The 26940-nt window shown below is 48.2% G+C and overlaps 1 protein-coding gene across 1 annotated transcript; it reads right to left on the bottom strand.

The window, feature by feature from the left end:
• Positions 1-1837: 1837 nt before the first annotated feature.
• LOC119812716 (proton-coupled amino acid transporter 2) lies at positions 1838-25657 on the bottom strand. The gene is made up of 10 exons (XM_038327573.1): positions 25500-25657; positions 22152-22242; positions 21373-21461; positions 19968-20063; positions 13456-13540; positions 10405-10623; positions 9196-9294; positions 6893-7059; positions 5275-5444; positions 1838-2109 (listed from the first exon to the last, which is right to left on the bottom strand). The coding sequence occupies exons 1-10, from the start codon at positions 25655-25657 to the stop codon at positions 1838-1840; spliced, it is 1446 nt and encodes a 481-aa protein (XP_038183501.1).
• Between the last annotated feature and the right edge of the window lie 1283 nt (positions 25658-26940).

Genomic DNA, 26940 nt, shown 5'->3' with positions numbered 1-26940 from the left:
TCGCGGTGTTTGCTGCTGCAGCCATGGTCATAGGACGGGCAATAGCACAAACATCGTTGGTGTTGGACACCGTGGATAAACTGGCTCTCCAGACTCAGAATGTCCTGAGTGTCCACATTAAATTTGGACTTTCGAATTTAAATCGAGAGACTGCCCTATTGTAGGAGCAGGTGGACTTATGGCTAGTACAACAAATATCTTGTTCATTATTCCATTTGTGTGACATCTGTTAATATTGCTAATGCCTCTTATGTGGTAAACAACTCAATGGTTACTTGAATAACTGTTGAAATGTTACAATTAGCACACCAGATTGTACTGTTTAGCCAAAGGGATGGTTGAATACCATAGCCCAAATGGGAGGCTGGGTCCAGTGGTGACTGGGGACCCTATTGCTGCCAATCTTAACGCCTGTTGCCATGGGCATTCGTCTCTAAATCCTGTGTAATATCAGACACCCCACGAGAATGCAGCATATGGTCACTTAGCAAGCTCTTCCGAGCCTATTGGCCAGTAATTCGAACGTACTCCAGGTTTGGTGGCAGATACTGCACCAACAATGAAGATTCCTCTGTAGACGGGCAACTTCTACAGAAGAGGGCCCGCCTAAGACAGGGAAGGGGCCTCCTAAAGACGGGTAAGGGTTTACTCTTCTGAGATGACCTAAGACAGGAGGGTCTTCTGTTTTATAAAAAATTTAGGGGGGAGATGTTGGGACTAATGAGTACTGGCCTTCAGCTGGATGTTGGGATAAATGAGTCCTGGCCTTCAGCTGCTCTTCCCTGCTAGAACCTTCTAATTAAAGTTACTAGAAGCTGTGCCTAGCTTAGAGGATCAGAGGATGGGATTTTCACCTGTTGGCCATTGGCTGCAGTGTATTTAAGCCTACATGGTGCTAATAAAGAAGGGGCTTTGGTATCAGTGTTTGAAGGTCTGCGTGTCGGTCTGTCTCTGCGTGTGTATTCTCAACCTCCAGCCCCTTGCCCGAAGCTCGCGAACTGGGGTCTAGCGCACAGAGCGCAGAAAGAGATAGCAAGCGCCTCAGGGTAGAAGCCATCACCAAATTTCTGTTTACATCACATTTACTGTTGGTCAAAGCAAGTTACAAGGTCAATACTCAAGGGATGGCATGTAAACCACCATTTGGTGGCTGGAGCCGCAACATTACATCGTCACGGGGTATTTAAAACACTTTTACGCAAACTATTACGTAAGAACCGCATATCATGTCTGGTGACCAGTAGGCAATCGAGAATGTTTATTGCAATTGCAAGAATTCAGACATAAAAACCTTCTCCAGTGTCGTCTGTGTCCGCTGCCTCGTGCTCTTAGCTCATCAGCTTGACCCTGATTTTTTTCTTATTCACCTACTGGGTTTCTGAGTTGGGCTAAAACTTTAGTGGTTTAGAAAGTTCAACGCCCTGATCTGTAACACAGACGGTGCCTTTTTACCTGAGCATGGGACTCACCTCGGCCCCCTCTATCTTGATGCTGAGGTGAGTGAGTATCTTAAGTGTTTCCAGTCACTGACAGGAAAAGGATGTGACCCAAAAACAGCAAGAGCGCGTCTTCTGCCAAAAGCTGGTCTTTGCTGCCCCCTAGTGGCTACTTTTTGCATAGCGCCACTCAAGATATGAAATTAGATAATCGACCAAAAGCTTCCATGGAAGAGTTCTCCATGGTGTGGAAAACTAGAGGATGACCAAGGTTTGTCCTTTTTTTTTTTTTTTTTAAAAATGACCAGCTTCACCTTGTATCTGGTGAATTTTTCGTGTCTTGGACCAGAGAAAAGGCGAAGTGAAACCACATAAGTCACCATGGGTGAGGGAAGGCTCTGTCACTGAATAAACATAGTGGAGTTGGACAAGGGGAGAGAGTTCTCAGACTCAATCAAATCATCCAGGGCCTGGTAGGTCCCCACCACAAAGCCCACGAAGCCCAGGATGCTGATGAGGGCATCTTTGGTGATGGTCAGGGGGCTCATGCCCTCTGAGTAGTAGGTGGTCACCTCCAGCAGGGGCGGGATGATGAGGGCTAGGGCGCTGCTGCTTACAGAGCCCACCAGGGAGATGACCAGGTCCAGGCGTGGGATGAGGATGGCCAGCATGCCTATGGGAGATGGAGGGGGACAGATGGAGAACCTCATCTTTAGCATCAACGCCTTTAAAGGTTGTTCCTGAAGTCACCTTTAAGAGAAACCAAACCTCCCACAGACAGCCAGTCTTGCAAATAAAAGCTGAGGGCTGGGGATGTATCTCAGTTGGTGGAATGCCTGCCCAGCGTGCATGAAGCTCTGGTTCTATCCCCGATACCTATCCCCAGTTGCCATGGTGACACGTGCCTACAACCCCAGCATTTTGGAGGTGAAGGTTGGAGGATCAGGAGCTCGAGGTTTTTTGTGGCTACATAGTTTAGTTTGAGACCAACCTGTGCTCTGTGAGATTGTATAAAAAGGAAAGAAAGAAGTAAAGACAAAAAGGCAGGGTGTGATGCTACATGCCTTTAGTCCCAGCACTTGGGAGGCAGAAACAGGTGAATCTGTGCATTCCAGGCCAGCCAGGGATACACACTGAGACCCCATAAACACAAAACCAACAACAAACCAATGGGAAATGGCTCAGTGGGTATAGGCACCTGCTGCTAAGTCTGATGATCTGATTTTGATCCCCAGACACACACGGTATAAGTTGTCCTCTGACCTAGACACATGTGTCAACAAGCATATGTGAATGATACATAAATAAATACATGTAAAAAATTAAAAAGAAAGGAAAAAGTGGAGTGCTCATCTTGGGTGGCGTATAAATGGTTGCTGCATCTCATTCCTCTTGTTGAGATCTAGGGTGACAGGGTAAGACAGTGCAGAGGTTCCTCCATCTCCAGTTCTTGCCGAAGCTATTCCAGGTTTAATTTCCTTGATGGAGAACCCAGCTCTATTCTAGGAACCTGAAGTCAGGATGTCCCAGCTAACTTAGCTTAAGTTCTGTTAAATTACCTGCTTCTGTAACTCCCCTCTCCACTTCGGCTCCAGAGCAAGACCCAAGAATGTGGATTTTGCCTTTAAAAGCCTCTTTCTCTAAGTATTCAGGGCTATATCTGTGTCCCCCGAATACCTCAGTATCATCCCAGCAGACTAGAATAAAAGCTTTCAATCGGCTACTGTGTCCGAGTGGTCATCTTTGGTGGGTTCCCCATAACACTGTGTGTTCATATTGTTCCGTTGTAGGGGGTGTGGATTTTCTCTGCCCACTTAGGTTCTGTGTTTGGGGCTCGGAAGACAGATTATCAAGAGAAAACACAATGTTCCTTTGTGATCTGAATCCAGGAGAGTCCAAGTGATGGCTCTGGACACGCAGGTAATGAAGGAAGCAGGCTTGACTCATACATATGGGGGTCTTAGCAGTACCCACATTCCCCCAAACCAAAGGAAATGGAAGGCAGGCCAGGTTCAGATGGTTCCTTGATTCCAGTATGACAATGGTTAGCCTCCTGCTGGGATGGCCTTGCAGACAGGTGTGGGTGGGTGCTCGCGCGCGCGCGAGAGCCCTATTTAGTCAGTAAACTAGGTTTAGATCACACATTTTACTCAACCTCTGTTCAAATGTCAATAGCTTCATACAATCTTCTGATTTACTATTTCGTGTGTGTGTGTGTGTGTGTGTGTGTGTGTGTGTGTGTGTGTGTGTGCTGATCGCTCTCCCCATCAAATGATTTTTGTGCATATTTTTATTTTTTTATCCTTTGACAATTTCCTGTGGGTATATAACGGAATGCTGGCCAGGCCACACTCACCCCCACTACCCTCTCGTCCCCCTCCCACTTGTCCCTGGCCTCTTTTTCTCAACAACTCCCCCATTTTCATATCTTCTTAAAGACGACCCTGTGGATTTAATTAGGGTTGCCTGCATGAGCATGGGTATCAGGCTTGTTTTAAATGTTGACCTAAATTTACACAAAATCCTCAGGGACAAACAGCACCCATTGTCTGAGCATTCTCCCTGGCTCCCGACCTTCAGTGTCAACCTTGGAGGTGGGAGGTGCTGGCTTTCATGACCTGGGTTTGAATCCTGTTTATTTTTCCTCATTAACATTATTTTTACTAAATGTAGCTCCATTTATTTATTGCATATATGTATGTGGAGTGTGTCTCAGCACATGTGTAGAAGTTTGAGGGCAATGTTTAGGAGTTGATGCTCTCCTCCTGCCATGTGACTTCTGAGGACTGAACTCAGGTTGTCGGGCTGGGCAACAAATGTCTTATTTACCAATGGAGTCATCTCATTGGCCCTTTACTGCTACTATTAACTATCAAGAAAGTAGCTCACGTGACTTGGGCTGGCTTCAGACTTGCTACGTGGCCAAGGGTGGTCTTGAACTCCTGACCCTCCTGACTCCACCTCTAGAGTGCTGGGATCACAGGCCTGCACTAACACACCCTCTTTGAATGAATGAATGAATGCCAGGCAAATGCTCTATTAACTGGGCCACACCCCAGCTCCCAACACTCACCGGTTAGTTATGTGACAGTGTCCTACTTCACGAGCCTTCTCATGGGGACTGAATATAACATTATGAAATACAGCCAGGGAGGGTTTACACAGCGCCTGGCACCCCCTCTGTGCCGTCACTGTTTAATGCACTGGCTATCAGTGAATCTGTCCTTTGGCTGGGCATCAGCACGCCTGTCTAATTAGGGAACATGTAGGACTGGATTAAGTGGAGGTTGGGGTGATGGCTCTGTTAGTCAAGTGTCTACCCTGCAGGCACAAGGACCTGAGATGGATCCCAGAACACAAGTTAAAAAGAACCAGGCATGCCGGGCGGTGGTGGCGCACGCCTTTAATCCCAGCACTCGGGAGGCAGAGGCAAGCGGATCTCTGTGAGTTCGAGACCAGCCTGGTCTACAAAAGCTAGCTCCAGGTCAGGCTCTAAAGCCACAGAGAAACCCTGTCTCGAAAAACCAAAAAAAAAAAAAAAAAAAAAAAGAACCAGGCATGGCAGGGCACACGTGTAACCCCAGCATTGGGGAGGCAGAGACAAGCTGATCTCTGGAACTAGCTGGCTGGGTAGCCTAGACTAACTGGGAAGTTCCAGGCCAATGAGAGGTTATATTTAAAAACAAAAGGTGGTAGTTCCTGAAAAATGTCACCTAAGCTGTCCTCTGCCTCTACATGGATGCACACATATGACTGAACGCACACACACACACACACACACACACACACACCCCTCAGGAAATGGTCAGGAGGCTCCCTGAGACTCTGTTCTACTCACATGTGAGGCAGACCATGGCAAGACGGATGGACAGGTCCACGGGCAGTTTCCAGCGCTTTGACACCTGGGAGACTGCAAGGGGGACGATGATTTCTGCAGGGACGTAGAACTGCAAGGCGTAGGTACACAGGATGCCGACGACGTACAGGAGCTTGACTGACTGGTACAGCCTGCAAGACACACAGCCGTGTTCTCCACGGCCTGGCACTCCTGCACCTGGCCTCCTGGGGACAGTAGCCTCTGATTTGGGGACAGTCCCCTGGGTCTGCGTCTTCTCTGAAGATGAAGGTGTGGGGCCTTCTCAGAGTACAGAGAGAAGGGTCATGAAGATGGGAGGCAAGCAGCCCTGAGTGTGTGCACCCATGGTGCCTCCACAGGCCACTCTGTGACGTGTGGTCAGGTCAGGTCTGAGGACAGACAGGCTGACACTAGATAAGTCTCCCAGGAAGATTCAACAGGAAAATAGCCAGGGTCCTAAAGTCTGGGTCTAAAATCCTTTGTGACTAGAGTCTATAGTAATTGTCCGTGCACCCCAAGTGCTCAGCGTGTCAGGAGCCCTCCACAAGTGCTCTGCCTAGTTTGGAAAATTGCCAAGTCCTTAATAAACGAGAGGGAAAGACATTATCTGTGGGGTTGTGTGGAGAGATGGAAGGAGAAGCAGGATCATGGCAGGCTTGAAGCTGAGGGCAGAGAGGAATGGTGAGGCTTCAAGGGAGTTGAACTCCTCTGTGTGTGTGTGTGGTGTGCATGCGTGTGTTGCATGTGTGCATGTGTGTGCACATGTGTGTGCAACACGTTACGTGTGTTGTATTGTGCATGTGTGTATTGTAAGTGCACACATGCATGTGTGTTGCATGTGTTGCGTGTGTGTTGTATGTGTGCATGTGAGTGTATATGCCACCTGCATATAGAGGCCAGAGGTTGACATCAGATGCCTTCCTCAGTTACTTTGCACTTTATTTCTTGAGACAAAGTGTCTCACCGAACCTGGAGCTCACCAATTCAGCCCGACAACTTGGGTAGTGAACCTTGTGGTGGGGTCTTCTGGTTCTATCTTCCCAGTGCTAGGATTACGGGCACTTGCCACATGCCTGGCTTTTGGGGGGGGAGTGTTACAATCAGATTCAGGGTGCTCCTGCTTGCTTATCAATTCTCTTAACCTGCTGAACCTTCTCCACGGCCCTGTCTCAAGTTTTCAACACTAGTTCCCCTGACATGTGTGTGTGTGTGTGTGTGTGTGTGTGTGTGTGTGTGTTGGGGTGGCAGCAGAGACTTACTCATGAGCCTGGGAAGGGGAACAAGAAGGTTCTGAACCATAGATGGAAGGCTTATGCTTTCTCCCAGCACTCCCTTCTCCTCCCCTGATGTGACCAAGGACTCTGCCTCACTTCTGTCCTTTCCTCTTTGTTGTGTAGCCTTCATGCTAAGATACCAAGACCTGACTCAACCTGGAGGCAGCTGCTGACACATCTCTGTAGCCCACGGTTTCAGAGCTGGCTCCACCTCTCCCAGTGGGAGTGTCTCTAGACCTGAGTCTCTCTGCTCTGGCAGGCAGAAGAAGAAAGCCATACATTTCTACACATCTCTCCATCCTGACCACCCAGAGCCGTGAAGGTACCAACAGTTGGGCAGGTTAAGCGTGATGCTGGCTTTGATGTCATCTCCAAACCGCAGGTAGCCCAAGGTCCCAATGGCAATGTACAGGGTGGTGATGATGGACATCCCCAGAGACAGAATGGTTGGGAAGCGGCGGGCATCCTTCATCTGGTTTTCCAGAGGCAAGACCTGCAGGAGCATCCCATTGTAAGGAGCAGGGTAACAACAGTGATAGCAGTAACAGCATCAACACAGCACAAAGAAGAGAAAATCTTGCTGTCTCTGACGTGTTCATAAATGAATCAAAGAAGGGACTTGAAAAGGTGTTTGTATGCCCTTGCTCTTGTCAATATTAGTCATGATCAAAAGGTGGGAGGCAGACAAATGTCCATCATTAGAAAATGAGTAAATTCGGGAGGCAGAGGCAGGCGGATCTCTGAGTTCGAGGCCAGCCTGGTCTACAAGAGCTAGCTCCAGGACAGGCTCTAGAAACTACAGGGAAACTCTGTCTCGAAAAACCAAAAAAAAAAAAAAGAAAAGAGAGAGAGAAAATGAGTAAATAAAATGTGGTACATCCATGCAATGGAATATTATACAGCCTTTAAAAAGAAGAAAATTCAGGGACTCAGTGGTTAGGAACACTGGCTGCTCTTGTAGGGGACCCAGATTCAGTTCCCAGCAGCTAGATCAGGCAGCTCACAACCACCTGTAACTCCAGTTCCATGTGATCCGACACCCTCTTCTGGCCTCTGTTGTACCTAGACACACATGCAGTGTATGTGTGTGTGTGTGTGTGTGTGTGTGTGCTCGCGTGTGTAGGCAAAACACTCATACACTTAGAATAAAAATAAATAAATCTGTTTTAAAATTAAGTGTCTGTGGAGGCCAGAAGAGGATGATGGATCTCCCGGAGCTGGAGTTATAAGCTGATGTGGGTGCTGGGAGCTGAATCTTGATTCCCTCCAAGAGCAGCCAGTGCTCTTAACTGCAAAGCCACCTTTGCGTTTCTGATTTAGGACAACAGCCATTTGGACAGGGGTGAGGAGATACCTCACTGTGATGTACCCAATGGCTAACGAGAAGGTGAAGATTCTCATACTTGTTGGTTATTTGTAGTTTTTCTCGAAGAAGTCTCCACTTGGGTCATTCACCCATTTTGCAGCTGGATTGCTTTGCTGTTGTTTGCCGGGTTCCTTATACATCCTGGTGTCAGTCCTCATCCCGGGTGTCAGCCCTCATCCTGGGTGTCGTCAGCCCTCATGCTGGTGTCAGCCCTCATCCCGGGTGTCGTCAGCCCTCATGCTGGTGTCAGCCCTCATCCCGGGTGTCGTCAGCCCTCATCCTGGTGTCAGCCCTCACCCGTGAGCACATGCCTCCCTTTCTGAAGGTTGTCTCTCTCCTCTACTCCTCCCTTTGCCATGCAGATGCTCTTTAGTTAGAAAAGCCCCATTTCTCAGTTTGCTTTTGTTCTCTATGCCTTTGGAGTCCTATCCAGAGAAATCATTCCCTGGACCTACCGCTGTGTCTAACCATCCTGCACATCATTCTCTTCTAGAAGTTTGAGGGTTTCGAGCCTTCCATTACATTTTTTTTTATTTGTTTGTTTCATATGTGTGCAGAGATCAGAGGACAATCTGGTGGGCCCACAAAAAGCTGGGAATGGTGGCATATGTCTGTAATCCTGGCACTCCTAAGGTGAGATGGGAGGCAGAGCAGGAGACTTGGCAGAAAGCTCACAGGCCAGCTCGCTTGAAGGTCCAAGAGCAGCCAAAGCAGTAAGAGAGACACCTCAAAAGGTGAAGGGAGAACTGAATCCTGACTCCACAAAGTAGGTTTCTTTTGACAGGGTTCTTAAAACAGGGTTTCTCTGTAGCTTTGAAGCCTGTCCTGGAACTCACTCTGTAGACCAGGCTGACCTCAAACTCATAAAGATCCTCTTAGCTTTGCCACTTGAGTTCTGGGATTAAAGGCATGCACCACCACTACCTGGTTATTTTTGTTGTTGTTGTTTTTGGTTTTTGTTGGTTTTTTTTTTTTTTTTACTAGTCTTGATTTTAAAAAGACTAGGAAGCTCATATTGCTCAGAAGATAAACACTGGATAGAGACATTGACAAACATAATCTGCTGATTGCTTCTCTGCCATAGCCTACGTTTCATCTGCTGGTGGCAACGGATCCAGATGAGACCAGAGGTTGCTTTATCCCACGTGTAATTCCCACAGGCCTAACCCAATGGCCAAGAGCACATGGAAAGCCAGAGCTCTTAGCTCCGCCCCGGAAACTGGTTCAGGGGCCCAGGGAAAGGTCACCTCACTCCAACATTACCACGCCGATGCTTTCGAATGAGAAAATGGCTGTTCCGAAGAAGAGAGGGTAGGTCTTCCAGCTTGCTACCAGTGGCAACCGGCTAGGGTCTGGGATTCCCTACAGAAGAGAGAAAGACAAGATTGTCACTCCATGCGCACACTTGAGCTCTTCCAAGCAAGAAAGACTCTGAGAGGAGAGCTGGGTTTGAGAACACGGAATGTCAAAGAGTTCAGCAAGCCTGTAGAATGAGGTAAACGTGATGAAATATTGACTTTAATATTTCACATTACCAACGAGTCAGAGGGCAGGAGCATGCAGGCATTGTTAAAGCATGGAAGGTCTGTGTCCCATGAAGAGAGTGGGCTTACCAGAAGTCTCTAAAAACATACTGTATGCATCACAGATTAGTGACACCCAACAGCACCCAAGAACATCTATGAGTGGAGAGTGGGCATGAGTTTTAGAAATTATTGTAATGTAGTTACAAAATATTCTAGGGAACCTAACATAGTTGAATGTGAAAGTCTGCTTTTCCCTTCCTGTGCTGTAGATTAAAGAGGAGAACAGAACCAGAATGTTAAAAGAAACACAGGATTATTTTTATGATCGAAGATTCCTGGAATAGCCCCAACATAAAGAAGAAGTAGCATATGTGTGTACAGGTGTGCATGCACATGTGTGGGTGCATGTGGAGGCCAAAGGTCAATGTCAAGGGTCTTCATTGGTCCCTCTCCACTTTAATTTTTGACTCAGGGTCTCTCATTAAACCTGGAACCCATCAATTGGGATAGACTGGTTGGTCAGGCAACTTCAGAATCCTCCTGTTTGCTGCTCTGCTTACTCTAACTCCCCCACTCAGTATTGGAATCACAAGCATGTACTACAGCACCCTGGCTCTTACACAATAGGTTCTGGGGTCTAAACTCAGGTCTTCATGCTTGTGAGGCAAGTGGTTTCCTAATGGAGCTGTCTCCACAACCCTGAAAACATAGCTTTTTAAAAATCTGGATTTGATATTTAAAACAGTCATTTGGAGACACAGAAGGAATGAGATAGCTAAAAAAAAAAAAAAAAAAAGACAAGCTGGTACAAAGAGGGAACATTACAGCAAGGTGGGTCCTAGGCTGAAGGGTGAGGAGCAGACCCATCCTAGGACTTGGGACCTGATGCCTCATAGGGATACCAGTGCCCTGTCTCCTGGGAAGTCAGGGGATGCTGTGCACCAACCTGGATGATGTACTGGGCAATGATGACCAGGCTGACCATCATGCTGATGTTGGCCAGCATGGAGAAGATGGTAAGGACACGGAGGTTCCGAATGAAGACCAGAAGCCCCAGAATGGGCAGGAAGGCGAGCATGTAGAGTCGTGAATCCATGGTGGGTGTCAGATCGATGGTCTCGTTGTAGTGGCAGCTGATGGTTGTGCCATTAACAGCTTCTACTACCTAAGGAAGAAACGGGAAAGCAAGAGGAAGAAAACATTTGAGCATGTGGTAGACTCGGTGCTTTTCCCAGAATCAGACTCCTATAAAGAATCAAAGGATCTTGAGCAAGTACAGGGCACTGACAACTTCCTTTAGGTTTTTATTAAAAAAAAATTTACATTTATTTATGTGTTTGTGTGTGCATGGGTGCTTGCCATGGTGCACACACGGAAGTCGGAGGGCACCTTACAGGAATCGGTTCTCTCCTTCCACGATGATAGGGGACCCGGGGCTCGAACTCAGGTCATCAGGCTTGGCAGTAAATGCCGTCTCTCCAGATCGTGAAATGTCTTATTCTAAATCCTCTTCACCAGACTACCTCAAAGGAGGCTACCAAAACAGTGAGTTTAATGACAGAGAACTGCCTTTATTGTGAGGTCTGATGCTTGGCTCCCTGGCATCCTTTCTCATGGTACTGAATTCTCTTCGCTGCTGAATGCAGCCTTGGGAAAACTGTAGATTCTAGAGCTGGAGGGCTGGCCCGTGAGACAGGCTCTGAGCTCAGAAATACAGATGGAAATCTCAAGCCAAGTGACACAAAGACCGAGTAGGAAAGGTGAGAGCAAACCCTGACCTTGGGTCCCAAGGGTGACTCATTCTGATCTCTGTAACGCCCTGCCCCTGCCCCAGGCCTTGCTCTGCCTTCTGGTCTTTTCTGAGACCCACGTTTTAGCTTTCTCTTCCATTTTGTAAGGCAGCTTAGATCATTTCAGTACACTTATTTTTTTTTCTCTAAAAATTTCCCAGAGTCTCTTTCTTTCACTCATAACTCCTAAATCCCATCAGCTATTGCTCTTAACAGGCCCAAAGAATTACTCTCTCTTTCTCTCTCTCTCTCTCTCTCTCTCTCTCTCTCTCTCTCTCTCTCTCTCTCTCTCTCTCTCTCTCTGGCTCTCTTCTCTCTTTAAAAATGTTAGATGTGTTTATTTTATTATTTTATGTGTATGAGTGTTTTGCCCATGTGTATGTTTGTGTACCATGTGCATGTCTGGTACCTGCTGAGGTCAGAAGAGGAGGTCAGATCCCTGGGACTGGAGTTAACAGACAGTTGTGAGCTGTCATGTGGGCTGTGGGAATGGAACCCAGGTCCTCTGCAGGACCAGTGAGAACCATGTCTCCACCCCAGATGTAGGACTTTCAGCTCTTTCTCCAGCACCATGTCTGCCTGCACGGCTCCATATCCTGCTAATCATAATAATGGGCTAAACCTCTGAATTTTTTTTTGTTGTTTTTGTTTTTTGTTTTTTCGAGACAGGGTTTCTCTGTAGCTTTGCAGGAGCCTGTCCTGGAACTAGCTCTTGTAGACCAGGCTGGCCTCGAACTCACAGAGATCCGCCTGCCTCTGCCTCCCGAGTGCTGGGATTAAAGGCGTGCGCCACCACCGCCCGGCACCTCTGAATTTTAAGCCACCCCAATTAAACATTTTCCTTTATAAGAGTTGCCATGGTCGGGCTTGAAAGATGGCTCAGTGGTTAGGAGCACTGACTGCTCTTCCAGAGGACCTGAGTTCAATTCCCAGTACCCACATGGTGGCTCACAACCATCTGTAATGAGATCTGATGCCCTCTTCTGGCCTTCAGGCATATGTATATTTAAAAAAAAAAAGAGTTGCCATGGTCATGGTGTCTCTTCACAGCAATAGAAATCCCAACTAAGAAAATTAGCCAGGTACTCAGAAACCTCCATAAAAGGTCTTTGTCCAGTGGTCAGGACCTTACCTCAGTGCAACCACCATTGTCTTCCATAACCAGTAGAATTGCTTCTCTAGGTTCAGTCCATGTTTTCCTGCCTGGAAGGTTTTTCAAGGTCTATCTCCCTAGCTTGGTTGCTACCACTCTGCAAGACTGCCCAAGCATGCCCAGCTCACATATGGCTTCTAGAGGAAGTCTTCTCTGATGCCAGGGGCTACACAATGATGCCACTAGACCACAGTGTGCATTCCCAACACCTGAGCTACCTCCTGGATGTCACAAGGAAATTTACCCACTGTGTTTTAGAATGACCCACTTAGCTTACAACCCCCTCAAGATAGTGCTTATACTCCCTAATAGGTAGCAGATAAAAATGCAGACCATGAGCAACAGATCATAAATAGAGGTTTGCCAGATAGCAGCTTGCTTTCTGAAGAGCCTCTACACAGTGAGTTTGAGGCTAGCTCGGGCTACATGAGAGTCTACCTCAAACAATAAAATAAAGATAATATAAACAATAATATCCTTGGCCTGGGGATATGGCTTAGCTAGTAGAGTGCTTTCTGGCCACACATGAAGTTGATTTGATTTCAAGCATTGCATAAACCAGGCATTCTGGAAGACACCTGAAATCCCAACACTTGGTGGCAATAAAAGAAACAGTGGGAATATTCAGCAGCAGTATTCAGATCATGTTATGATCATTCTTAGTGATAAACTACTTCAAGCTATTTGAAATGTGAGAACCTGAAAAATGTGAATCAGTTATGAGCGCCAGATTTTCATTGCTATAAATAAATAACATATAATATAATAAAACACCTGAGATAATAAACTTTTTAAAAGAAAAAGTATGGACTCCGTAAATGGCCTGGACATGTACACACACACACACACACACACACACACACACACACGGTAATGTAGACATCTGTAGCTATATGGAGGGTGGGGGAGGCCAAGCTACCCCATAGCATGGCTTTCCCTTCCCATGTTGTACTGATGAACTTTTGAGGACTCAGATGAAGCAATGTAGGCAAACAACTGGTAGAGAAGCTTCCTTCTGTGTCTTCCCCTTCCCATCCATCTTGTCTAAAAGTACCTGTTTTAAATTGTCCGCCAGAAACACAATGTACACACAACAGAAGCCCAGTTGGGTGACAACGAGGAAGAAGATCACGATGTACCTGGTGGAAGGAGGAGGAGAGAGAGACTTGTTATAAAAGACATTGACTTTTCTGTTCCATTTCTTGCCATTCTGCCCTCTGTCCCCAAGGGCTGGTGGCCTTGTACCAGCCCCTGCATCTTCCTGCCACTATCAAGAAAGCAGGAAGGAGTGAGGTAACAACAGTTCTTTGTAAACAGCTGTTGTGTGGGGGCCCACAGACGTGAGTCTGTTCCACCTTGACTGGAGGTCAGAGAGTGTGAGCTTATTTTTGCTCTTTCAAAGTTGTTGACAACAGGTGTGGCTACAAACAAGAGATCCTGACCTAGGGTGCGGTTAATTACTATTTTGAGAATAGAGGTGAATCCACTCCACCTTGCTATTCCTGCTCCTTCAAAGGAGATTAGCAGGGAGTAGCTGCCTGCAGGACACTTGGTCTATTCCTTATATTATGTTAATGAAGACTGTTGCCCCTCCCCCATCCCTTTTGGAGTGGAGTATATAAGCTTGTGGAAAATAACCGTGGGCAGATTCAGTATTCACTGAGTGTCCCTCCCGGTGCTGTCCTGCATTTCTGTCTCTTATTTCTCCTCATATCTCTGTCCCCTCTGCTTGACAATTCTAATCCTCACGCTCCTACCCTGGAACATGTAAATTTCGTCAAGGCTGGGCCCTGATACTGTTGAACACTCACAGCCTGCTGTGGTCAAGTTCCCAGGATAAAACCCTGTGTCCCACCTGACTTCATGGCATTCTTCATCCCTGCCTCTCACTGTAACTGATAAGAAACACACAGTGTTTATCAGCTGCCCAGAACACACAAAGTGTCAGACACTTCTTTAGGTATTGAAGATACGTAGACAACCCGGGGCCTCTTGTTCTGGTAGTTTATAATCAAATGGTTTGTAAGAAGGGCAGAAATTAACACTACAAGGGCTGAAGAAATGATGTGATTTCTCGCTTGTTCACAAGCATGAGAACCTGCATTCAGATCCCTAGCCTCAGTCCATGGTTACTGCTGTTCTTGGCGGTCATCCCATGGTACTGGCATCTCAAAAATGGGGGGGGGGGGGCTTCTGCTTTAGCTGGGCTGCACCTTCACCAACAGCCTCTCATAGGCTCTCCTCACGGTGCCAAGCCTCAGCTTCTTTGCAAGTCTTCCACACTACCAAGTCTGGCGGCCATCCCAAGGTACAGCTTGGCTGCCTCCAGAACACAGCTTCTCTGTGCTCCCAGGAAACACTTCCCAGAAGATTTCACCAGGGATACTGGCCTCTTCTTAATCACCGCTAATTTTTTACTTATCCTTTTTATAACCCTGCTATCCTCACCGTTCTCTGTCCTTGCTATCCTTACTATGTTTCCTCTGTTCTTTGTCCTCTGCTCTTCTCCCCTCTCTCATGGATAGCCTCAGCCAGGTCCAGTCTGCTGGCCACGTTCAGTCTGCATTTTCTCTCTCTGCTCTGGACTCTTCCAGAAGCCTCTGGCTGTTCTCTCTGTCTCTCTCTCTCTGTCTCTGTCTGTCTCTGTCTCTCTCTCTCTCTCTCTCTCTCTCTCTCTCTCTCTCTCTCTCTCTCTCTCTCTCTCTCTCATAAAAACCTTCCTCCTAACCATACCGTGGAGCAATGGTGTTGGTGGTTTCTTTACTGTGCCCCTCTTCCATATGCCTGGTGCTGAAACCCTCCCAGCAAACCTTCAGAACACCATTTGATAGACACAGAGACCATCAGTGGACTTGATAGAGAATAGGGAAGGAAGCTAGGGGAAAGGCCAACAGAGCCAAGAGAAAAAGAAGAAATGGTTGTCTCTTCAGCTACTGAGATGTCCCTAGGGTAGGGAAGGCTCAACAAAGAGGTCTTTTAGGACCATGGTGAAAGAAATCTCAGTGTAAATAGAAAGGCAGCAGAGATGAGAAAAAGCGAATGCAATGCCAGGAAGTAATTTGAATTTGTGTTCTCTCTCCCTCCCTCCCCCCTTTTTTTGGTTTGTGTGTGTATGTATGTTCCCTGTGTGTGTGTGCATGTATGTTCAATGTGTATGTATATGCATATTCACTGTGTGTGCACAGCGTATGTGTGTGCATGTGTAGTAGTATTTTGTTTGTGTTTTAACAAATAAAGCTTGCCTGAAGATCAGAATGCAGAGCTAAGTCACTAGAGGCCAGGCAGTGGTGGCACACACATTTAATCCATCCCAGGACTTGGGAGACAGAGACAGACAGATCTTGGTGAGTTCAAAGCCACCCTGGGCTACATGAGATTGATCCAGTTTCAAAGAGAAACAGAGCTCACACAAAGGTGATCCCAGCACTTGGGATCCCACGCCTTTAATCCCAGCACTAGGGAGGTGGAAACAGGAGTGAATGGCTGAGCAAAGAGAGGAATATAAGGCAGGAGGAGACAGGGGTTCATTGCAGCCTGAGGCAGTCAGTCTGAGGATGCAGTCTGAGACAGGATCACCCCTTTGGTCTGAGCATCGGTAGAGGTAAGAACTCTAGTGGCTGGCTACTCTGCTTCTCTGGTCCTTCAGCTTTCACTGATAGCTGACCTTGATTTTTTATTATTAAGACAAATTAGAATACGTGCTGCATCAATGTGTGTATGCATGTTTACTGTGTGTGTGTACAAGCATGTTCTATGTGTGTGAGTATATGCATGTTCACTGTGTGTGCGCACTGTGTGTATAGAGGGTAGAGGTTGATGTCACGTGTCCTCCTCCACCACTTTCCACTTTATGTTATCAAGGAAAGGTTTGTCACTGAACCTAAAATTCAGTAATTCCTCTAATCTGGTTACACCAGCTCCCCCCAGCGATCCTGTCTATGCCTCCCAAATACTATTCCTGGTGGGCTACCATGCCTGCCTGGCTTTTATATGGCAAGCCCTCTATCCACCGAGCCATCTCCCCAGTCCTTGGCCCAGTCTTATGAAGCCAGACAGCCAAACCCCAAGCAATGATACACATCAGGTTCAAAATGTGGATGCAATGTTGAAAGTACCACCTGACCCGGGTAACTGGGAGGTTTTGTGTGTCGACTTGACACAACCTAGTGTCACCAAGGAAGGAGCCTCAGTTGAGGAAATGCCTCGATGAGACCCAGCTGTAGGCATTTTCTCATTTAGTGATCAGTGGGGGAGGACCCAGCCCATGGTGGGTGGAGCCATCTCTGGGCAGGTGGTCCTGGGTTCTACAAGAAGGTAGATTAAGCAAGACAGGGGAAGCAAGCCAGTAAGCAGCATCCTCCATGGCCTCTGCATCAGCTCCTACCTCCAGGATCCTGCCCTGTTGAGTTCTCCTGATTTCCTTCAGCGCTGAACAGCAATACTTAAGTGTAAGTCAAATAAACCCTTTCTTCCCCAGCTTGCTTTCTGGTTATAGTGTTTTGTCCCAGCAATAGAAACCCTAACTAAGACAAATTGGTACCAGCGTAGTGGGGCATTGCTTTGACAGACATGGCCATGTTTGGGGAACATTGTGGAAAGACTTTGGAACACTGGGCTAGAAGAGCCATTGAGTATTGAGAACTCAGCGGGATGTTTTGTGGGAACTTGGAAAGATAAGAATATTGAGAGAAGTGCAGAAGATGGAGGCCTGGCTCACAAAGTTTCAGAGGGAAGCTTTAAAGACTCGATCAGGGCCATTTGTTATTTGGAATTAAGAGCCTGTGGTTCTGGTCAGCTGGGGCTGGAGAATCAGCTGTGGTTAATAAGATCCCAGAACTACTGAGGTTAAACCTTAATTTCTCTGGGACAATTGATGCTGGTCAGCAGGAGCTAAGAAATTAGCGGTGGTTAAGAGGAGACCAGTAGCCCTGGTGAAATCTTCTGGGAAGTGTTTCCTGAGAGCACAGAGAAGCTGTGTTCTGGAGGCAGCCAAGGCTGTACCTTGGGATGGCTGCCAGACTTGGTAGTGTGGAAGACTTGCAAAGAAGCTGAGGCTTGGCACCATGAGGAGAGCCCATGAGAGGCTGTTGGTGAAGGTGCAGCCCGGCTGAAGCAGAAGACCCCGGTTTTTGAGATGCCAGTACCATGGGATGACCGCCAAGAACAGCAGTAACCATGGAGTGAGACCAGCCAGAGCCCAGCAATGTCGCAGCAGTGGAAACCCCACGACAGCAGACATTTGGTAGCTATCCTGTGGATGGCTCTGTATCAGATGCTCAGCTTGTGGCTATGTGACATGGTGAAGTCTACAAAGGTTGATTCATCAGTTTCATTATTTGGAAGAAAGTGATATGTGGCCATATTAGGTGTCGAGAATGGGCCCACCCCAGTGAGTATGCACATAGAAGAGGAGCAACTGGTTGGTGCTGAGCAAACAGACGGCAGATGGGGTGGAATAGGCCTGAAGACAGAAGCAGAGGCATGGACTTAAATTTGGGCAGCACAGATGGATGTGCTGACATGCGTGTCACCCCGGAGAGCTAACAGCTAGGCCTTAGGGAGGAACAGTTCAGCACAACCAAGTGTCTTAAAATCTGGGTCTTGGGCCGGGCGGTGGTGGCGCACGCCTTTAATCCCAGCACTCGGGAGGCAGAGGCAGGCGGATCTCTGTGAGTTCGAGGCCAGCCTGGTCTACAAGAGCTAGTTCCAGGACAAGCTCTAAAAAAAAGCTGCAGAGAAACACTGTCTCAAAAAACCAAAAAAAAAAAAAAAAAAAAAAAAAAAAAAAATCTGGGTCTTTGTGTTTTTACGTTTTCCATTCTTTCCTCAAGACTTCTTCTCTCCATGGACTTGTCACTTTAGTTCCGTAAGACTGGCATTTCTACCCAGTGCAGTCTCCCCTCAAATGTCACCGCAGACCCAGGTTGTCCGAAACGGAAGTGGATAGAAGTTTGAGCCAATCTGTCTCTTTCCTGTTTTTATTCATCCGTGTGTGCACGCATGAATATGCACGCATGTGTGTACATGCATGTTTCGCATGTGCAGCACATGTGTGTGCATGGGTGTGGGGGCAGAATCATTCTCCGTTGCTCTCCCACCTAATTCATTGAGTTAGAGTCGCTCAATCAAACCCAGAGCTCCCTGATAGTCTTGCTAGCCAGTTTGCTCTTGGGAATCCCGCCTCCTCTTTCTGAGGCTGGAAATACAGGTGACCCACCAGCCCCACCTGCATGTGCGTGGGTTCGGAGATCTGAACTCTGGTCCTCATGCTTGCACAACAAATGCTTTGGCTGATGAGCCATGTCCCCAGCCCCAACTCTTTCCTTGGCTTTCAGCTAACCTCTTGCTGAGACACCTTTCTTCATTTCCCGTGGTCACCACAGAGTGGACATCATCTACTCTGAAACCTCCTCAGGGCTCGGAAAGCCTGCCCTTTGCTCCCTTATCATCTCTTCTCACAGAAGCTCGATGACCCTTTCGGGAATGTACATTAAAGAATGCTTTAAAATGAAAAGCTCTCTTGGCTTTCTGCTTTCTTAAGAAAGGGGCTGACAAGATGGCTCCGTGGTTAAGAGCATAGACTGCTTTTGCAGAGGATCAGAGTTCGGCTCCCAGCCCCTGCATCATAACCACCTGTAACCTTAGCTCCAGGGGCGCCAATGTTTCTGACCTTTTGGGGCATTTGCACTCATGTGCAATACCTTACCTGTACATAATTAAAAGTAATACAAGTAAATATTTTTTTATAAAAGAAAATAACAAAATCTTAGAGAGGGTCTAGAACACACAATGTGGACCAGCGAGGTGGTTCAGTAAACAATGATGCCCACTGCCAGACCCAATGACCTGATTTCCATCCTTGGGACCGGCATGGTAGGAGGAGAGAACTGACTCCTGGGTTGTCTTCTGAACCCCTCCCCCCAAGCGATTAACTACATATTAAATCAATAAAAATAAAATAGACGATGTGACTGGGCACCTTCCTCAGTTTCCTCAACCTGACTCTGCCTTCATGCCACCTGGACTTTCTGTAGCATGAACCTGTCACATCCCTGTGTGGCCTGCACCCCAGCTCTGCCCCCTTCCCAGAAGGCCCTTCAGGCCTGGCCTTCTCTGCCCTAAGAAACTCCTTAGCCTTCAAGGCTACGTCGTGCAGCATCCACCTCAGGGTTCCAGTGAAGCCACCCTGGCCCTGACACACCCCTCTTCCCCCGGTCCCGATAACCCTCTACCCGTTTGGTAGTAGCCAGAATCTCTTTCATGTGTGTCCCATGTGGATTGCATAATCAAGCCGTAGACGGCTGCCCTTCCCAGTGGACCATGGGTAATGAAAGGGCAAAGCATTGCTGCCTGTTTCCTTCCCTGTGCTGTCTGCAGGGATAAGGGGGGGGGCGGGTTCCTAAGAACGTATGGTAAATGAAAACCTATCACAAGAGTTACACGAGAACTGGAAAACCCTCCTCCCTGCGGAGAGTCTGACTTTGGAGCCACCTCGGCAGGGAAGAAGATATCCCCTGACAGCGTGTTTTCTCCTAACCCATTGTAAACAAAGGGAGAACAAGGTACCTCCCCCAGTGGGCGTGGTTTTGCAGCCAGGCGTTGGGACTAGCTTCCAGTCCATGCATCACTGTGTCCCCATAGTCCATGAAGGGCTTGTTGAGTCTGTAGGACAAAGCACATACATTGTAAGAGACAAAGGAATCTAAGATTATGACTTTGGGGAGATGAGAGGCCAAACTGGGCAGATGCTGTTGAGGACCTGAGTTCAAATCCCAGAACCCACATAAAAGCCAGGTCTGTAATTCCTGCAGAATGAAAGGCAGGAGCAGGAGGATCCTTGAACCCCTGGCATTGTGTTGGCTGTGTAGCCTGGAATATGCAGCAGCGAACAAGAGACCTTTTTTCTCAGACAAGGTGGAAGGCCAGGACTCACAGCTGAGACTGTCCTTTGACCTTCCCTGTGTGCTGTGTCACATGTATACATGCATGCATACGAGCATACACTTCCTGCCATGCTCTGCAGCGCTCCAGGGATTGACCTAACTGGGATGATGGGGGAAAAGGACAGAGCCATGTTCAGAAAAGCCAGGATCCGGTGGGCTGTGCTTACTGAGCTTACTGATGTGTGGCATCAGCCACAGCAGCCCAGAAGCCCGGAGCATGTATCATATGCAGCTAACTGAGGAGCCAGGCTTCACGTGCACAGCTGTACAGGAGGCAGGTTTCCCTACTCTGGGTAGGAGGTCCCTGTAGGGGAGCAGCCTCAGGCTGCTGTCATCCCAGAAGAGGAAGCTGTGGTTGGCAGTTGCTACACACACTGTCAACAGTCCCATTTGGAGCAGAGGAAGGTTTTGCTATCTCTTTGAGCTTCACCTCGGGAAGGCTTTGGGGACATTGGGGAACTTGACATGGCTGTCCTCATGTTGAAATGACACATCCACCCAGGGCTTCCTCCACTCCTTACACACCTACGCAAGGATTCCTCCCCTGCCCACAGCTCACAGGTTAAAAAAAAAATTAAAAAACGTTCAGAGATCCAGACCAAGGTCTCACAGATAAAGGGTAGAGAGAAGGTGGAGCCAACACAGCAGGTTCTGATGGATGCTGTGAGGCCTGGTTGTAATGCCACTATGCCTTGTTCTCCCCTGTAAACTGAGGAGCTGACACACAGCATGGTTAACAACACAGCCTGGCGTGGGTGTAGTGGTGCCTAGACCCATGGCTCTCGCTGAACTGGGTTCAACTCTTAGAGGCAGGAGCAGGCAAGGGTTATTTATACCCACTCTACAGGTGGGCTGATTAGACAAGCTAAAAACAAAACAAAACAAACCAGATTGAGGTCACCTAAGCAGCCATGTGTCCCGACCTCCCCTGAAGTCTCCCCATCCCTGAAGCTCCTTTTCTTGGCAATCATGGGGACCATGGAGAAGGAAGCTCTTCTAATGTAAGATGTTTGGGGGACATTACTCACCTGTGACAGAAGCGCTGGGCACACCTGACCAGGATGTGCATACAGTGGCAGGCGATGAGACCCATCACCAGCAGGCTGAGCGGGCCCATCTGCAGGCAGGGCAGACATGAGCGAGGCCGGAGAGAAGACGACTTAGTAGTGCAAATACTGCTGAGAACTCAAGAGTCTCTCTCTCTCTCTCTCTCTCTCTCTCTCTCTCTCTCTCTCTCTCTCTCTCTCTCTCTCTGCTATTGTTTGGGGATGCGGGCTCCAGCATGCCACAGTATGTGCAGAGGTTAAAGGAAAGAAGTCAGGAGTTCTTTCTCTCTCCTTCATGTGGGTCTCAGGGATCAAACTTGGTTCTTTGGATATGGCTGCCAGCGCCTTTATCTACTGAACCATTTGCTAGCTCTGAAAGAACTTTCTAGAAAACTGAGTGGAAAGCCATTTTGCTAATCTTTCCAAAAGCAATCTATGTAATGCCCCAAAAGTACATGAAACAATCATGATGAAGTTTGTGGTGGGAGTAGGGGACCCAAAGTCTTGACTACATGTCCCTTTAGTGGCCTCTGAGGTATCTACCAGACTGGATAACTGGTCCAACTCCAACCTTACATTCTACAGAAGAGGAAACTGAGGCCTGAGAGTGGATAAAAAGGACTCCTAGAACATGTGGCCAAGACAGAACTGAGACTCAGGCTTGATGTTTAGATTCTAGGTCCATTTTGGGTTCAGTTACCATCCCAGGAAACACTTCTCTTAACCCATTACCGTCTCCTCCCACACCCCACAGATCTTACCAAGATGCCTGCATTCTTCACAGCCAAGGGGAGTCCCAGGATCCCAGTGCCCATGTTGCCTTTGACCAGGTGAACCAATGTCTGGAACCCTCTGCAGGAGCAGAAGAATGTATGAGGACATGGAAGTGGGGAAGGGAAAGAATCTAGAAACCATTCCCTCATCACCTGTCAACACCTCAATGAAACTGGGCAGGTAAGTTCATGGCCACCTTGATGCTCCTCTATCCTTGCTTGGCACATGTGGGTCTCCTGGAAGGTGACTACCCATCTCGAGTTGTCCAGAATTGTCCTGCCATTAGCAACTCTGTGCCACGAAGCACTAACTGTATGAGACACTGTACTAAAAGTTTATATATAACATCTTATTCGATCTTTTTGGCAAGACAATAAAGTAGGCACTGATGGGGGTTTTAGTTTACAGACAGGAAGTGGAGGCACAAAAGTACCTAGATGATTTGTCCACGGCTGCACTGGGAAGCTGGGGCCGGAAGCCAAGCTGCTTCACAGCCGTCTTTCACTGTTGCTGAACTCTAGGAGGCGGATCCAAGGCAAGGGAAGAAAGAGACAGCCCAGAGTCATCACGGAGGAAACTGAGGCCCAGAGACCAACCTGGCTTCCCAAGTTGTGGCAGAGACAGGATAGCACTCCAAGAATGGGGGAAAGGCAGATAGGAAAAATAAAAGTCCCTGTGACTTCTCAGTAATAGGTCAGGAGATCTGGGTCATCTGAGGATTGATCTCCAGAGAGGTTTTCTTTTTCTTCCTAGTCCAGGACATTAAGTCTGGGGAGTGGCATGACCCCTAACCCAGTAAAACCCAAATTAAAGCAAAGGACTCCCACTCTTTCTGTTATTGCTTACTTATGATGTTCAGGATCACACAAGGGCCTTGTATATGTTAAGCAAGTGTTCTGCTACTGAGAGGTGCCCTCAGCAATCACCCATGATTTCTTCTTTCTTTTTCTTTCTTTCCTTCCCGTCCTTCCTCTATTTCTCCTCCTCCATTTCTACCCCTCCTCTCTTTCTTTCTTGAGACAGAGTCTCATGTAGCACAGGCTGACCTCAAACTCACTATGTAGCCAAGGGTGACCTTGAATTTCTGATTGTTTATCCTCCACCTCTCCAGTGCCATAGGTGCGTGCCACCATGCCCACTTCATGAAGTACTGGGGGGGTCAAACCCAGAGCCTCGTGTATAGACTCTATCACAACTCTACCAACTGAGTTGTGTTCATAGCCCTGATTTACTATCTCTTTAAGAGAGATGTGAAGTTGATTTGGAGAACAAGGTCATTAGAGGAGAAAAATTCCAAGTTGGGACTTTCTCTCCCAGTGAATTTCAAACCCAGCATTCTTCTAGATGCCTCTGTATCCTGACCTTGTGAAACAGAGTCCTTGGCTTTTATCTAACCCTTCAGAAGCCTTAGAAATTCCCCCAAAAGCCCTTGCAGCCAGCAGGTCGTCTTAAGCCAGTGACAGGAGCCTGGAAGTAGCCTGGGTGTTGGAATCGGACAAACCAGGATTACAACCCAAGGCTGCTGCTTATCCAGCTCTGTCATTTTGTGGGAGCACATGTCTGACTCCGGAGAGCCTCTGAAAATGTGAAGAAGAACAAAGCTATTCTGAAAGACTTCACCCAACTCCCAGTCTCTGCATTAACTCCCAGGTCCTCTAGCATCGCAAGAACTCCCCATGGATTGGTAGGAGTTAAAGAACAATTGGAGGAGAAAGGGGGTGGAGAGCCCTGCATGCCTTTCCCTTTCCCTGTGGGTGTCAACATTGCTGACAGAGAACTATACCCCCTGGCCCCCATGATGGGCTTGTTTTGCAACTGGGAAGGGGTCAGCGGGTCACTTAGGAAATTTCTAACTAGAGGACTTAGGAAATCAGAATTTAGCTTGCAGCCGTTCTGCCAGCTCGCCGTGTGTTAAGCCATGCAACATGTTGGATCAGGAGCCAGAAGGCCTGGGTTCCATCTCTGACTCCTTTGGTGACCTGGAGCCACCATCAGAGATCTTTTTTAAGCAGCTGAGAGTACACAGGTACTACGCATGGGGGCTTCATGCTCACATCGAAGGCGCAGCTATCCTGGGAGGAGCAAGCCATCGTGTATAGACTCTATCACTTTCTCCAGCTGGTAAGTGGGGACTGAACCCAGGAGGCCAGACTCCACCACCTGCATGCCTACCCAGCCTATGTGACTTGTCTCCAAGCCCCACAGGTCCTCTCTGGCTAGTGCTTGCTTTATTCTTTCGAGTTTTAAGTAACTGAAATTGCCACCTTAACCACCCAGGATACAGACGAGAGTCAGCTGGTTCTCAAAAGTTGAGAAATACCTCTTCTCTTCTGCAGGTGTCCCGCGGGCCTTGACAGCTCGTGCTAATGATCTCTAGCACATAGAAGGCCCAGGACCAGTTCCAGAGACAAAGAAAGGATCCACGTCATCTGCCAGCAACCATTGAGTCCATTCCTGCAGTGTCTTGTAGGTGGTGTGGAGAGACTGAGTCCGTCCTTTCAGCACCTTCTCCCTCTCTGCCACACATTCTCCTCCTCCACATTCACCTTCAGTTCACACACACACACACACACACACACACACACACACACACACTCCTTTAATGTCCTGGGTCATACCTGCTTCTCCCTGCTTTACATATGAGGAAAGATGATTTGTAGGAGAGAAGGGCAGGCTTCCACCCGAACCTAGTCCTTCTGGTCCTCTGTGAAGTGACCTACTACACGGATGGTGTCAAACTGGCCTCTTAAAGCCTGAGCCTGAGCTAGCTGAACCGCGCTGTATTGGTGAAGTTAAAGGAGGGAGAAAACGGGAGCCCTGCAGCTTGTCATGTTCTGAAAACCTTTGCCAATGTCCCCTGCTCCAGACTCCATCTTTCAGGAACTGGGAGAAGCTAGAATCTTCTACGTGTTCTTCTTTCAGCAGCACCATTGCAACCTTAGTGGCAGCAGGAGCCAGGCTTGCTGCAGGGAGAGGCTTGCTTGTGGGTTGGCGAGGCCACTGTGGTCTTATGCGCTGATCCCAACTTCCTTCCAAGTTCTGCCTCCCTTCTTAGACACCAAAAGCCCCAAATAGTACTATATTCTAGCTTTGTCTCTGTCTGTAAACCTTAGCACGTGGCTTAAAGCCGTTGGGCCTCAGTTTCCCTTTCAGGGCTTTTCAAATTCGAAACCTGGCCTCAGCTAGAATTTCCTATTTGACACAGCCCGTGGCTGTCACTTTTTCCTCTTTAGTGTTCCTGGTGGCACAGTAGGTTGAGAATCAGACACACCCACCTCGAGGTCCAGGCTGGAAGCTGATGGGAGCAGACATGGGTGGCAGGGAGCAGCACTCACGTTATGCCCTTGGTCTTCTTCGATGGCTCTGTGGAGCTCCCATTCCCGAGACTAGGATCCTGGCTCTGCACCTTCTTGGTACTCTCGGGAGTCGACACGGGGCCCAGCTTGATAGTGGCGGTTACCTCGGGATCCCCGGCACTCTTGGTCGTAGACATGACAGCTTCAGAAAGGGCAAGCTCAGGACAGAGAAGGGGCAGTTGGGGAGGTGTGGATGCAGGTGTAAGCTGGGCTCAGTGGATCTGTCCTCAGAGCTTGCTCTGGCTGGGCTGGAATGAGACCACGCCCACCTGCCTGGGTGTCCCGCCTCCTCTTGCCTGAAGAAACTGGGTAGGAGAGAAAGGCGGGATTCGCGGAGGGAGTTGTGAGCTGTGTTGGTATTGCCCAATCCCAGGAAAGGAGACAACAAAGACGGCGCAGCTGCTTTTTTTGTGAGACAGGGTCCCTTGTAGCCCAGAGTGACCTCCATTACCAGGTAGCCAAGGACCACCTTGAACTTTTGACCCCTTTGCCTCTACCTCCCCGAGTGCTGGGATTACAGACTTGCACACTGCCATCCCTGTGTGCCCCATCTCAAGGCAGGCTTCCCACATCCTGCCAGCCTGCTGTCTGCGCTAAGAAGACCAGAGGGACAACCAGCCCCTCACCTAGAGCTGTGGTTCTCAACTTCCTATGTTGAGACTCTTGATACAGTTCCTCACGTTGTGATGACCCCACAACCATAAAATCAATGCTGTTGCTACTTCATAAGTGTGGGTAATTTTACCGCTGTCATGAATCATGATGTAAATGTCCGATATGCGACCCATGGGGCTGAGAATCCCTGAAGAGGCTTTTTTGCTTTCTGGAGGCTCCATGAAAGGACAGAGCTTCCTTGGAGATGAGAAGAGCCAAATACTGTACGATCCCCAGGAACATTTTCCTGGGCAGGCCTCGGCTCAGGGATGGGGTGTGATTTGCTTAAGGTTACATGTGGCTTTCAGATTAGAGCTCTGGGGACTGAGGACCGTCTAAGGAGTTTCTTGGGATTCCATTCTCTGTCATTATCTCTGCTTGGTGCAGATGATGCTGCCAACTCTCCTCTGTCTACAAATTACAGCATTGTTCTCAAGCTGGACCCATCTCCCCACCATCGTCTCATCCCCAGAAAGCAGCACCGCCTGAGGCCTTACTATGTGCCAACAGTGCAACTTAACGTAATTTAAAACACCTCACGGGTACAGGAACACTGGAAATGGATTCTGAAAAGCCAGTCCCTTACCAGGTCCCATGTGGATTTGTGGTGTGTCTGTGTGTTGTATGTATGTGAGCATGGTGTGTACCTGTGGAAGTAAGAGGTGGATTTGAGATGTTTTCAGCAACCATTCTTCACATTTTTTTTGAGACACTATGGAACCCTGATGGTCCTGGAACTCTGTAGACCAGGCTGGCCTTCAGCTCA

Source organism: Arvicola amphibius, chromosome 4 (assembly GCF_903992535.2).
Source record: "Arvicola amphibius chromosome 4, mArvAmp1.2, whole genome shotgun sequence".
NCBI lineage: Eukaryota > Metazoa > Chordata > Mammalia > Rodentia > Cricetidae > Arvicola > Arvicola amphibius.
This window is presented reverse-complemented; position numbering and strand designations above follow the sequence as displayed.